Source organism: Diadema setosum, chromosome 8 (genome assembly GCF_964275005.1).
Source record: "Diadema setosum chromosome 8, eeDiaSeto1, whole genome shotgun sequence".
In the NCBI taxonomy this organism is placed as follows: domain Eukaryota; kingdom Metazoa; phylum Echinodermata; class Echinoidea; order Diadematoida; family Diadematidae; genus Diadema; species Diadema setosum.
Genome location: NC_092692.1, coordinates 8,620,398 through 8,636,210, shown reverse-complemented (window position 1 = coordinate 8,636,210; position 15,813 = coordinate 8,620,398). Strand labels below are relative to the sequence as shown.

The following is a 15,813-nucleotide window of genomic DNA, read 5'->3' as shown; positions in this document are numbered from 1 at the left end:
ATTCGTCTTGCGTCAAGAGAAAAAAAAAAACCCCACTGAGTTTATGTTGTTGGATTGTTGTTGTTGTTGTTGCTGCTGCTGCTGCTGTTGTTATGTTGTTTGGGGGAATTGTAAGGCGGGTTCCAACAGTTCATTAACAAGATGAATAACAAAAGATAAGACATAAAACGGGGGAGGTCTTGCTCAGTAGATGACAGTATTCTGATATTGAACGCGATGTCGTCGGTACAGACGGGCTTTAAGAAATGTTATTTGAAGATTGTTTCAGCGTACAGAACCTACGAATGTTCACTAACCTCTTGTATAGCTAGCTGACTTGGAACAAATCCAATGAATTTGATTATAGACTTTGGTTTCACAACAAACACGCATACATAATGTACACACAAATAATATCTATATAAAGATTAAATGGTAATTTCTTCTTTTTATTACTGGCGAAGGTTACGTGAACGACGTCACTAAAGCACGTCATACCTATTAGGTCTATTTTACAAAGTCCATTTCAGTTGCGATCGACAGTCAGATGTCTGTTTGGTTTAACGTTTCATGTGCTAAGTTATCGGTAATCATGCATTTCTATACACACCGACAGGATTTTCTTTAATACCACTTTTAAACGGAATAACGATGACGTGATATAAAGAAAGGGGAAAAGGAGACTGAAACAATAATGACAAAAACCACCAATGCAAGACATGTTAATCACTACTCTCTTTGTCACTGTTGGATATTGCTTTTTGTTTATATTTGTGTACATGGGCGTGGGGGGGGGGATTTGCGTCCCCAGCTCACAAGGTGGAGGGATGGTATGTACAATCGTCCCCCCCCCCCCAGGTTTCGAATTAAGAAACTTTTGTTTTAATGACTGGTGAGTGTGTGTGCGTGTATGTGGGGGGGGGGGAGAGTTTGAACATACTGTTTATTGAGATCTCCTCTGAACTGCAAATCATGTCCCATCCCCCCCCCCCCACCCCCTCCCCGAGGACCTGTCTCGGCCACTGTATACGGTGTACTACTACCATGAATGCTTTGAACTACTAATAGTGTAACTCATTATACTAATTATGATTATATAGCATAATGATAGAAAAATAAAGACACGATAATGAGAATGAGAATGAGAAAAATAAAAGTAGTGACAACAACAATCATAGAGTAGTGGTGATTTTGATCTCATTTAAGGTATGTAAACAAAAATCTTGTACCTCGTAGCCAAGATGTTCAACAAAGAGGCCAAAAAAAAGATAATAATTCGATCAGTTCAATTCAATTCAATTCAAATTTCATTTTCACCTTTTTCAACAGAATGTACAAAAAAGAAATACATAGATTAGACATGCATTTTATGGAATGATTCTGCTAACTACTTGCAAAAATGTATGTAAAAGCAGCTGTAAGGCTGTCAGGTAATCCAATTTGCCTTATAGCCAAAACTGTCTGAATTATATCGGTGGTGACAATGTACATACACGTCATTACATTTTATGATATCCTCTTTCTGTTTGTCTGTTGTCTAGTACTTGCTCCTCCCCCCCCCTTTTTTTTTCCACTCACATAATCGGTCAGAAGTTGTGCGAAACAACATGGCTGACTTTATGACCGCGTACCAGGTCGAGATTGCGACGGAGTGTTGTGACGTCACTCTCTACGTCATAGAGTGCGATCACGTGCAGATGGATAACCGCGCGTCACCTGATATTTGCCATGAGATACTTAGCACTCGTGATCCCTCCTGATAATTTCGGTTATGACGGAAGTATGTATTGATAACATTATTTAATCGCGGTGGGTGGAAACTGATAAATATTGAAATTTTTATCACGGGATTGTCAGTTCGCTGTTGTGTTCCCTTCTTGGGTATAGGCGAAGAGATATACAGCCTTCAGCGTTACAAGGTAAAGACTTGATAGCCTTCAGCGTTACAAGGTAAAGACTTTGGATCGGAATCAGTCTTGGTTGAGATGGCCTATTATCATCACAAGCAGGAGAATAAGGCGCTCCGGGTAAGCTTGCACTGAAATACTGCTAGCATATTTCTTATTTTCTAACAGCACTGAAACATGTTAACAAATATAACACCTGCTATTAATTTGACTGTTAATTGATGCCTACCACCTAGCCCACTTTTGTCTTACTTATACTATCAATCTACTCTACCAAAAGCATAATTTCTCTCTCTCTCTCTCTCTCTCTCTCTCTTCCGTTTTCCTATGTAAGCATATAATATTATATATATATATATATATATATATATATATATATATATATATATGTACATAACGTGAAGTGGGCTCGGCCTCATACGTGATGGATGCTGCTTTTTGATTTAAAGGACAAGTTCACCTTCATTAACATAAGGATTGAGAGAACGTAGCAATATTAGTAGAACACATCATTGAAAGTTTGAGGAAAATCGGACAATCCGTTCAAAAGTTATGAATTTTTGAAGTTTTTGTGCAGTCACCGCTGGATGAGAAGACTACTGCAGTGTATGATGTCACATGCGTACAACAATATAAGGAAAATATAAAGAGAATTTCACAAAATTTCATCTTTTGAAAAAAGTACACATTCCCTTGACTCGTTACTGACATATGTTATGGGAAATATTATTCCCATTGCCTTTAGAAAGAGGCAAGTCAAGTGCTCTTTTATTATGCGAAAAAAATGAAAATATGTTGAATTTTCTTTACATTTTCTTTATACTGTTGTACTCATATGACATCACGAGCCTTAGTAGTCTCCTCATCCAGCGGTTCCAACACAAAAATGTTAAAAATTCATAATTTTTGCATCGATTGTCCAATTTTCCTCAAACTTTCACTGATGTGTTCTCCTAATATTGCTGCATTCTCTCAATCCTTATGTTAATGAAGGTGAACTTGTCCTTTAATAGTCGTGAAGGAGGAAGAAGAGCTGCTAGCAGACGTTGCAGTAGTTCACTTATTGTCAAGCTTTCGACCCTTTTACAGACCTGTATAGATCAGACCTATATACTACTAGTAGTAGATTATGTAGGCCCCCCTACGTATGAAATTTGACAGTTTTTATGTACATCTTTGTCTCTCCACGACACACAATTTTTGTCCCTCTTACTGGTCGCCTTGCATGCGTGCCATTTACCTGAAAAGGGGGATATAAGAAGCCATTTTGAAAACGATTGTCTTGTGGGTTAATGTAATCTGTTTTCTTACAACACCAATCAATTTCCATACACTAATTATTTTCAGCAAGAAGCCCGGGCAGAGCGTCGAGAGGAGCACCTGCACAACAGGGCTGTCAACGAGATGTTGAGGGGGAACTTTGGGCATGCCATGCGGCTCGAGGTAAGATAAGCATGAACTCACACACCCTACTCAAGCTTTCCATTTAAAGATATATTCTTCTCCATTAGCGAATTAGTTTCAGGGAAAGAAAACGATAAGATCAAACAAACTGGCAATTGAATACCGAACCTTAACGAATAAAGAACCTCATTTCATTTTCGGATAAACGAACCTTCAGACTGACGAATATCACCCGTTTAAGATTATGGTATCGCCTCACACACTGCTTCCCATTTAAATGTTGCTGACAGTACTGTTGTATAGCGTAATTAGTTTTACGTTAGGAGTGTTAAATATATGTTTGTTAGGTTTTTTTTGGGGGGGAGGGGAGAGGGATTAGTAAATTTCATACATATAGAAGCGAAGAAAAGAAAGAATATTGTTGTTTTGTTTTTTTGCATATTTGTTCCACTTCGTTATGGATTTTTTCACCCGTTGGGAGACTCTGACAGTCATGAACCCTGTACTGAAAGCAAACATGAGGATACAGTGCCATCAAAAGACTGTTCATACATTAGCGACGCCCATTTGTTATCAGAAAAAAAAAAACCCACACACACACACACAGTGACGAACCTTAAAACTCTTCACCTGATATAAAGGTGTTCTCCTGATTTGGAACGTGGTAAAACGATGACATGATGTGATAACCCCACAATTACTGCTGAACCAATGTAATAAAACAAATATGAAAGACACACTGTACACATTCTCGGATATGTTACAAACACAAAACGCGTTAGAGTCCCCACTTGCTGCTGAAATCTACAAAACAGGCCCCAAGCATAATTGACTTTGGATATTAATGAGTATAAAGAGAATAAAGAAAAAAAAACAGCTTTATCAACAGTATATGACAAGCATGTACTAAAGTGTACGAATGCACATAATATATCGCAACTGATCGGCAATCGGTATTAATTTACGTCGATGCCGGGCATATTGTCGTTCAGTCGGTAAAGAATAAAAAAAGATCGGCGCTTATAGACAAGAATCATTAACGTATAACGGTGTTGAATATAGATCTTGGGCAGATAAATCAGCTGAGTACATTTATATACACCAAACTATTTTTTTTTTCTATGTGGGAAATGGAAAGTTGTTAAGAAATCAAAACAAATAAGAAGCAGTTCTAAGATAATGATAGTTCTGTGATAATCGCTACTATAGATAAACAGTCGAAAATTGTCTTCTTCTTTTTGTTAGTACGATCACTGATTCACCTGATGACATAAAAATGATGATAATAGCTGATATTTTATGCAGTCGTGAGCATATTTTTTCCACTGTATACAAATGCTCATAATGTTTGACAATGTACACAATATAAATGTTGGTCGATTCTATGTCTTTCTTGCATTACGCCGGTCCTAAATTCCAAAATGGAATAATAGCTTACAGAACCTGTGGCTCAGTGGATAAAAAATTCACTCTTGATAGCGAGGTCTTCGATTCAGGTCTGTTGTGACAGAAGCTGTAATCACCCCAAAAGCTCAGAACTTACAGCCTGAATTAATATTACGGGCTGTCGATGCGTGGCCGCTTCCTTAGTAGGATATGAGTATGATTGCTTCTTCGGTGACCACAGAAAGTTAATCTAATATCTAAACACTCGATCTGTATAGTTTCAATTTCAATTTTATAGCACAGTGAGTATAATCATGCAGTCGTCTTTCAGCGAACTATTTCAGATAATACCTTTTTGTTTGTTGAAAACTTCAAACTTTAATAACTGTTGGTTTCGACATTATGGTCCTTTCTGCAAAATCAATTTCATGATGCTGATTTTCTCTCCCTTAATTGCAGACAAAAGCTCACAACGCCCACCATCGTGCCGAAGCAGCGGGTGCTAAAGCAGACGCCCATCACTACGCAGCTGAGGCGCACCACCACCACCACCACCATCACCCACCATGCCCACCTCCGCCTGTGCACCATCATCACCCTCCACCTCCCCCAGTCCACCACCACCATCCCCCGCCGCATCACGGACCGCATCATCCTCCACATCATCCACCGGTGAGTAATCCAATCTATTATTCCGCTACTGTGTAGGGCCTATATTCCCCTTTTTCGTTCTTTTCTGTATAATCATTTTCTAATCCCAGTGTGTTGCAGTGTATTAATGCTACGCTTTAATGTTCCCGGCGGCCACGGCAACCACGTTTCAGGCCATCGTGGACATAACGGGATGGATGTGAGACAACGCGGTGGGACGGGATGTATGGGCAAACGTGACAGGCAGTGATTGCCCTGGATGTCGTGTCAGATTTTTAAACAGTCAAAAAACAATTGTCATGGCAATACCCTGGTGAGAATCCTAAGTAAGCTGTAGTAAAACGGAGTGAACGCAACAAAACGTGTCAGCACATACTATAGGCCGTGACTTGGAGGCGGTCCGTAGCGGGACGAGACGGGAAATATGTGTAGTACATGAGGACTAAAACAAACAAGACTAGATTACTGGTGGTGGTGGTGGGGGGGGGGGGTGTAATATCCAACCTAGCTACCCACGGCTCACTACGTTTCGGGCAAACGGGCAAACGGGCCACCGTGGCCGCCGTGAAGCGTCGGGGTCATGATGTAAACATAGCATAAGCTGCAATCAGGAAGTGTTTGCTCTTTGTTTTCTTATACTGTCATTGACTGTAAAATTCCATTCTGCATTGCACCATGCCGAGTTTGTTAACACGTACACCGCTGTATCGTCAATGTGTTTGTTTGTTTGTTTGTTTGTTTGATGTTGTTGTTGTTATTGTTTAAAGGAGGACAATATTTATTGCTACCATACTGCATTTAATTGAGCAACAAAATGTTGGTTTACAGACTAGTTTCATTTTGCAATATTAGTCATACTCGTTCTATCATGATTTATACTTTCACGAACTATTCCTCCTACCGACTGTGAAAGGAGCGAAAACAAGGAGGAGATTGTTTCACGTGACAACTTACCCTGAACTGCTTTACGTCTTTGAGGTCTTAGAAAATAGAAGCAAGAAAACAGACAGCTCTCAATATAAACACTTTACACTCTAAGAAAAAAAGGTTCTCAAATGGTTCTCGTCGGCTCCAAAATGGTTCTCATCAGATGGTTCTCGCAAAATGGTTCCGATGAGCACCTATAAATGGTTCCCAATCGAAATGGTTCCGTTCGTCACCATTTGCTAGTATGCGACCCAGTCCCGAGTGTTATTTGTGGTACTCCTGCAGGTCAAACAATATCTCTAGGTCCACTTTCATTTTTCCCCTTGCTGTATATTCGAATGCCAGATGTAAGAATCACCAAAACTGTGGTATTGGTACAAAAATATTGTATGTGTTTCTACTGCTGTGATAATAAAAAGTACATCTATCGTAGACTAATGACTTCTCTTGGCTGCGTGCCAACTGACAGCTGCCACCATTATTTTAGCGCTCGATCAGGTATGCGTACGCGTAAACGTACACATACTAGTACTGCACTGTAGGACTATGTAACCGCGGCGGCACGCGCCGCGGCTATATGTAGCCCTGTGCTGTCTGCCTGCGCCTATGCAAACCTACCACCGCATAGCGGCAGAGTGCCAATGCAATACCCATGCAAGCAGCATAGAACATAGCATAGCAGCACAGACGGCTACACTTACTGTACACGTACACAAAACACATCACACCCATAATGAACGGCACCCGGTAACGTTAGACATTAATTTTGACAAAGTGGACTGGAAACGTGTCACTAAGCTGTCAATTCCATTTTCGCTATGATGGCAGTCATCAAAATTTAGGAGAAGAGGTAAGATTTTTAGTTTTAATGTGGTTTTATCTCATTTTTTAGATGACATTCGTTGGTACAAAATCTAGCGTTAGCGTTAGTTAGAATGTTACGTGTTCTGTTAGATTCATCAGGTACCGTACATCACTCAGACTCAGTTTCGTTTTCAGTCAGTGATTAACCTTTAACGGTTAGCTAGATCCTAATGTTAGATCTAATTTGATCGAAGCTGCTATCTTGTGTAATGTTTACCAGGTACAGTAGATCCAGATCTAACAATAACATGTTAGGCCTGACACTTTACAAGTAGAAATTTGGCATAGCAATGGCTCATGGGCTAGCCCGAACAGACGCCGTGCGGGGCCGGAGCATGGCTGTTACGTTTTTACAGCGACTGGGCCGGGCTAAGTTACTTAGCTATGGAGGTATGCATGTATTAGGTTTAGTATACAAATGATGCACAGGATAGAGTGCGTTAGTGTAGGCGTAGTGCACTCGAGGGTATTTACAATTGTGAAACATGCACGAGGCGAAGCCGAGTGCATGTTGCACTACATTGTAAATACCCGAGAGTGAGCTACGCCTACACTAACGCCACGAAAATAATCTGTGCATCATTTGTTTTATAAAATGGGTCGAAAATTCGAAAACTAACATCATTTTTCAGCGTTTTTCACGTACCTTTGTGGGTCAAGACGTCCGAAGATGTTCGTCCCAAACTTTTACGCACGTCGCACTCGCGGAAGTCCCGCACATACAGTATAAGTATAATGGGGGTTGGGTTTCAGGACACCCGCATGAAAACTTACTTATTTTACATAGAATATGCACCCTTTACCTTAAAGACTTGATATAGACTCCTCATATAGGCCTACTAGACAACATACTCTGAAAACGGCGTGAGAATTAACCTGCTAAATCGTTGGATTTGCTCTTCAAAGTGACTCCATGTACGCGTCCGGTCCCATAACGCTTGGTCTACTGTACTGTACAAAGTGTACGTATAGCTACAGTATACGTACGTACGCCACATATGTTATACACAAGGGAAGACAGGCCGGCCGGCCGGCAGCCCGAACTAGAAGTTGTTTACAGGATTGACAGCGCGTACGCGTATGCATGCAATTCATCAAAGGAGCCGCCGCGCGCACAGACGATCGGCAATCTACCATAGGATTACAGGCAGTGCAGTTGTACTGAAGTAAAGGAAGGAGGTGTGTCTCATTTCAGCGCTTCCTATTGGCTACATTCTTGAACCCATTTTATAAACATTTCTATGCCTATTAAAAATAGAGTCTACTAACTTCGAAACATAGCCCAAACGCCGAACGCAAAGATAACTGTGTACAAGGAGCGCCCCGGGGTAAGGTCTATACCGTCTAGAACTACATGCAATAAGGAAATTTGTTCTATAACTTATAAGTTATAACTGTCAGTGTTAACGTTTAATAGAGCCAATGGAGGTCTGTCTACAGCCCAGTGCAGTAGGCCTATAACTGTTAGGTCAAAATCTCTTCAGTATGTTTTCAGGCTTGTTCTAAGTGAGGAGTCACGTCATGTAGTGCCGTGTTCTGTTTATCGAATTACATGTGTATAGCAATGACATTGTTTTATTAACGCGGTGTAGGTCTATTGTATCTTTCAATTCATATATCAGGGAAGTGGACACACCAACATGCACAGAAACCAGGGAACAAGTAACTCTGGCCGGGACGATGAAGCAGTACGTACGTGTTTGGGTCGCTGGTGCGGTTAGGGAAAAAGGTAGACTCTACATTGATCAGAGAGACAGCCCGTGACAGACCGTTGACAACATCGGCCAGAACACCGTAGGCTTAACACTAGCCAAGAATGAGCTGGGCGGCCACAAGAATTCATCGATCAGAATAAGAGCCCGGGATAGCCCATTTGCAGCATCAGCCAGAACCCTGGGCTAGTCGAGAATGAGCTGTGTGGCTAAGACGATACATCGATCAGAATGACAGCCTGTGATCTAGCCCGTTGACAGCATCAAACAGAACCGATGGGCTAGTCAAGAATGAGCTGGGTGACCAAAAGAATACATCGATCAGAATGACAATTTTAGCCTGATAGCCCGTTGACAGCATCGACCAGAAATCTACGCTAGCCAAGAATGAGCTGAGTCAAAGAAAAAACACTGATGCTGCCAGAGAAAACCTTTGAGAAATATGTAGATAGGGTAAGTAAGTCCGTTTGCATTGACTTATAGTGTATTTTATAGCTGCTCTTTCAGAATCTGCCGTCAACCAAATATTCATGTCAGGCGACTTTTTGTTGGTCTGTGTGATGGAGGGTCACATATGTTTTGTTATGATCCCAATACAGTATTTGCAACTTACAATGTACCAGTGATAATGTTTCACTATAATTTGCATTTAACTGCTTTGAATCAACTGTATTTGGGGGGGGGGGGTAGACGTCATAAGATCAGACCAGATGCCAATCTGAGAAGTGGAGTCATTCATAGTTCTAAACTTTAAAAACACAAACGGAAAATGCTCTTTATACTTCTCCAGTCATTGTGTGGTCGATTTCTGCACACTTTTAAAGTTTGCACCTAGACTGGTGAAACTTATTGCATTTATACCCATACAGGAATTACGTCTAGTGTAGAGAATTATAGATTATGTAATTTATTTCAAAGCACTGATGCACCTCTTATCACCAGTTTATATTGCTTTTGCAGAAATACAAAATGTACATGTACGTGGTGGTGGTGTTTAAAAGACTGTTGGCAAATTTGGTGAACAAAATGACAAATGCTATTAACAACATATTATTGTCATAGGCAGGTTATAGGACAGCAAATTCAAACCTCAGCATTAGGCCTGCATTGTATATAGTTTACTCTAATGAATTTGTTGCTCTGCTTTAAAAAAAAAGCGTAAATGAAGAGTTTGTTTGCAAAAACCGATAAGTCCGTATTTTCCAAATGGAGATATTTGCGATTAAAGGTCAAGAAAAATAAAGAGAATAAGAAAATTTTTGCTTCTTTTGGCCATAACTTCAAAAGTGTACCTTTATATGTAGTAACCAATATATAATTTGAAAGGTATCATTTTGTACATTATGACAGAGACCGTACTTCAAAATCTTCAAAAATGGACTTATCGGTTTTTGCTATCAAACTCTTCAAATTTTTATCGATTCCCCATGTTATATATTTTAGATCATGGTCGAGGAATTTTGTTCATTCATGTTTGTGAAACTGTGTGGGTGTGGTATACTAGCTCTTTTCCCCTTTGGATTCTTATTATCCTTCTCATTATAAAACAATGTGTTCTTTTCTTTTCTTTTCTTTTTTTGTGTGTGTTTTCGTAGGACATGCTGTAAATTGTGAGAAGTCATGATTAACCTGAATTGATACTCTTCTTGTATTTGCAGTTGTATAGATGTGTCTATGGTGCTTTCAAATTGCAGAACAACAACAACAACAAAAAAAAAAGGTCACTCGTATACAAAGATAAGTTAATTAAAGTACTCGACGTTATGAATATGAAGTGAAGTGAAGTGAAGAAGTGTAAAGCTTATCCTATCCCAAGTATCATACCAGCAATGTAATGTATGCTTTCTGTGACAATACCAAAGGTCCTGTTTAATGGAATTGTTTTCCTGCCCTTTGTCAAGTAGTTGCTTTTATAGGACAAATATGCGTTAAAAGAAAAAAAAACAACAACACCGAACAAACTAGCAAATATGTGGAGAAAGTTCCTCATACTGCTTAAGCAGGTAATGTACAATTTGTACTTGACTTCTGCCTATCTTAAGACTTACACAGTTACTGTATCTCATCCATGCAGGAATTATTTCACAGAGAATTAGAAATTTTGTTATGTATTTCAAAAGCCTGATGCACCACTTGCTATTTCATATCATCTGTACAGAGATGTGTGATGGTGTTTCAAGAACTGCTCGGTACACAAATGACAAATATTGTGGAAAAAAATTAGTGAACAAATGAAAATATTTTGTTAAGAATATTTGACAGATTATAATATGACAAATACAAAGCTCACCTTTAGATTGTAAAAGTGAAGGTGAATAAATACATTTCTGCGAATTTATGAAAGCAAATTTCTATGGTTTTCAGTTATTGAGTAATGTTTCATGAAAAAATATTGGTGAATGTCATGTACATGTATTCATGCTTGTGAAACTGTGTGTGCATGGGTGTGTTATCCTTGCTCTTTTTTTGTCAGTGTCAATGATAATTTATGATATGCTGATGTATTGCTAATATACATGTTTTGAACGTATGTTTGACTGATGAGATGAAATTCAGATGAATTCATTTCATTTCAAATGAGTTTGTGATGCACATTTTCAATGCAGATAGGTAATGTACACCTTTAAGAATGGTGCCAGTGAAGCACTTTACCAGCACTGCATGTGAAACACACCAAAAAATACACAGACATCAATTCACATACTACATTCTAAGAAAAAAAAAAAAGGTTCTTTTGAGCACCATTAAATGGTTCTCAGCACTGTCACAATAGCGACACCTTTTTTGGAGCCTGTGAGAACCTTTTCTAAATGGTGCCTGTCAGCACCTTTTAATATTGGTGCCAATTAGAACCTTTTCCAATGAAATGGTTCCCATGAGCACCTTTTGAAAAGAGTCAAAAAGGTGCCCATCTTTAGTCAAAAAGGTGCCCACGGGCACCTTTTAAATGGTACTCACGAGCACCATTTCATCGGGAAAAAGGTTCTAATGGGCACCTTTTGCAAAAGGTGCCGACAAGCACCATTTAGAAAAGGTTCTCACGAGCACCTAAAAGGGTGTCGCTATTGTGACAGTGCTGAGAACCATTTAATGGTGCTCAAAAGAACCTTTTTTTCTAAGAGTGTAGGGCCTACATGTTCAAAAGCGTGTGACCGTATACTAGTATACAGATCGAAGACCTAGCCATTTGAGTAATAACGTACACTTGGCAATCAAAATTAATAGCTGAGGAATTATGATGAATGTCTACGAGGAAGTTCACACAGGAGAAGAGGAAATGATATCTGTGTTTGCTATTTTTCTTGGCCCCCACATGTCTATTTGATGGTGATTCTTGACATATTTGGTAGATACTATATCATCATTATCGTTAAATCTGTGAGTAAAATTGTTATCATTATGGACATGATTGCCATTGCATTGACACTGAGCTTAAGATTGCTTATAGCATTGAGAAAAAGTCAAAGTTATTGAGAAAATGGTTCAAGCTTAGATTGATTTTCACTGAGACTGACACAACTGATGACGTAGCTGTATCTCACGCTCCATACGTTTTTTGATCATTACAGCATCATCCCACTCCAGGATATCCGCATCCCGGCGGACCACACCACCACCACCCATGGTAATAGAAAGTGTCAGGTAAGCCATAAGAAGAACTGTAAGTAATACCACTGCTTATTTGACTGCATGGTTTTAGCTGTTGCATATCCTGAGCTTAAAACGAAAATCCACTGTGCATGCCCCAATAGAACGTATTGTTGCTTATCAGTGCCAAAATTCGACACTTCGCTGAGACTTTGGAAGTTTTTCAGGCGTCTTTTTTTAAGGATCATTATACAAACAATATTAAGGTTAACAAAAATGTAAGCATTCATATAACTTCACCAAACGCAGTCTTTGCAGGTATGGAAACTATATTATGAACCATCGTATAATCATCATTACGATACAATAAAAACACACAAAAATATCACATTTCCAAGGAATTGATCGGCTCGTGCAATGATTAACTTCGCGAGTGGTACTTGACAGTCACATGTGGATAATTCATCTTTATGATGTCGCCATGTTGGAACATGAAATACGATTCAATGTAGTTATGTTTATCGATGTAATGCAATAATATTCAATCTGCGTGTGTCACCTGATGATGTTTGCTTGTACTTGTTTAATCTACCTGCATACTGCTCCAACAACATCCAGTCATGTTGCTCTTGAGAAAGCAAGTTACAATTTTTCGTTTCATTTAAGAACGTACTGCAAAAAAAAAAAAAAATAGCTATTCGCATAATTTTTAATGGCGTCTTGAGTGACGTCAAGACATACGTTATAGTCTCAGTTTTTTCCCGCTCAAAGCTTGAGATCCAAGTACAATGATATGCTGAGTCTATAATCTCTGCAAATTGATGGAGGAGTGACGTAGATGAATTGTGAGTATTTGCACTATATCCCTTTCATAAATTACTAGAATCAATAACAATGGTTCTGGTATTTCTTTCTGTTTCCCTAGGACATTGTTGTATTTGTCGGAGAACGGTGATGGAGAAAGTAACATTAGCTGTGGCACCACCAAGCGAGACCAGCTGTGACTGCACATCGAGAGCATTATACACCTTATGACAAGATGACCCGTCATCCATTTACAGCCATTAACTTTGATTACAATATTGCATTTTGTGTTGTAACAGTAGAGTTCTACGCACGATATCTTCACATTAAACGACATTGGATCTATTCTATGTAACGCTTAAATATCGGTAGCGTATTGGGAAAGATTATTGGATGGTCCGATTGAATGTATTATCGTCATTCGCTGCCCACCGACATACAAAAAGCATACATAGCACCAGTCAGCCACCTGTCAGCAAAAATGTGCGGCGAAGCGCACTCTCATCTGTATTAACGGTCGACATCAGTTGAGATTCTTCGACTGTGTGGGTATTTTACACTGAGATCAGTGATAACCCTGTATTATATAGGCTACACAATTCGTTACGAGGTTCTCGGATATCCGAACCGGGCAAGTCCTGAGTCTCATTCCATCACTATAGTTATCATAACCATGGTGTACCCACGCTCCCAAGTTTATTGTACCCCCTAAAAATCCAGTCTGGTCGACAGATCCCATAGCCAACTGTAGTCCCTACCACCGAACTCGAAAATAGTCTTCAGTTCTCTCTGTGGTCCTCAACCACAGCAGTTCCTTCCACAAAAGGCGCCCTCAGTGGTGACGAAGCCAGCTCACACTTTTTTTCTCGTCGCTAGAGGGCATTGATACTCTGGGAGGCAAAACCATACGGTACGGACCCATGGTCTGGAAGCCAAACTATAATTCTCACGCACAATTGAATCGTCTTCTGACATACCTGAGTTGACTTACCAGTACTCTTGAACCTCCACTTGAAATGGATGATTCCGTACTTCTTTTGCCTTTATATTACACGTGTATATTACATCCCGGTCATTTGCCAATGTTTAGGCCTATCCTTGACACTTATCAAGAAATTATCTGTGAGTCAAAATGTATTTGCTACATCTTACATATTATTACAATATCTTCATGTTTACTGATGCTCAACTGCACGGGTAGTTCTAAGACTCCGCTTGTGTATAGGCGTATCCGAGGCCTACTTCTTGTGAACATTATGTGAGCGCCTTGAGCACTCTGAATGGATTTGTTGTACGTTATAAAATCTAATGTCTACTCAGTATATAATTAATACTATTGTCATTGTTATTCCGTGCAAAGCGACTCAAAAATATGATGGCTGGATAGAAAATTACTGAGTGTTTATTGTAAGTACTGTTCAGCATCAAACCCGCGACGGTTATGAAAACGCAGCGTGACCATAAAAGGCTCATTACAAGCACCATGTTTGTGATGTCCCATGTACAAAATTAATCAATAAATTTGTGTAAATAATCTACGTATACCATTATAGACATATGGGTCAATGTACATACATTCTTTTATATTTTCAGATTTTCTATTCTTTTTTTAAACATTGCTTCATCATTCTCAGCAATAATCTTGCATGATTTTCTTTTCTGCTAATGGACATGACTTTGTAACTATTTACGCTTAATGATACATGTCCAAATAAACTTGCCATCATATTACAGAATGATGGGGAAAACGCAAGAGTATCAAATAAGATTTCTTTCTAGCTGTATAGTGCAAGCAAATTAAGAATAAGAAAAAACATTAGAGAAAATTAGAGTAACATACAGTGAGTCCCATTTGAGATATATTGAAACTTATGATACCTACCTATGGATACGCACCTTTGTATTCAGGTCCAGATTCTGTCGACGTCTTCTAATTGGCTGGATCATGGCCATGTGGACTCCGTCACTTTAGAGGGAAGAGCACTTCATGATCAAATTCATCTTTATCAATATCATAATAATACATTTCATTCAAACGAAGTACCATTGTTGACAGCAGAATTGCCATTGATATGGAATAACGAACAGCACCCGATTATAGAACATAAATAACCCGTAAACGCAAAGGAATATTCAGCATTAGGCAGTCTTCACGAAAGTGTGATATCAGTCAACCACAAAAATTAATTAGAGGCTGATGTTTTATGTCATCTCTTTGTCGTTCTGTTGGTTTGTAATACATGTACAAGAGAGAGAGAGAGAGAGAGAGAGAGAGAGAGAAAGGAATATAATCATGTTTTGTTCAGTATTGGTAACCACCCATCCTCTTGAATATTATACATATATATATATACATGAATAGATATAATGTAATATATATATATATCTATATATATATATATAATATCTTACAATATATTTATTCATGCATATATACATAAATAAATAGAATGTAATATATATATATATACATTATGTATACATATATTTTTTTTCATATATATATATATATATATATATATATAATATACCCTCCAACACGACGGAGCTTTGGCATTTCTGAATTGAAATGAAACGAACTGATGCACTTT

The 15,813-nt window shown here is 38.8% G+C and overlaps 1 protein-coding gene across 1 annotated transcript; it reads left to right on the top strand.

The window, feature by feature from the left end:
- Positions 1–1,867: 1,867 nt before the first annotated feature.
- LOC140231642 (uncharacterized) lies at positions 1,868–15,464 on the top strand. The gene is made up of 5 exons (XM_072311791.1): positions 1,868–2,006; positions 3,234–3,329; positions 5,136–5,348; positions 12,400–12,472; positions 13,344–15,464. Exons 2-5 carry the CDS (start codon positions 3,313–3,315, stop codon positions 13,371–13,373), a joined length of 333 nt encoding a protein of 110 aa, XP_072167892.1. The 5' UTR covers positions 1,868–2,006; positions 3,234–3,312; the 3' UTR covers positions 13,374–15,464.
- Positions 15,465–15,813: the final 349 nt, after the last annotated feature.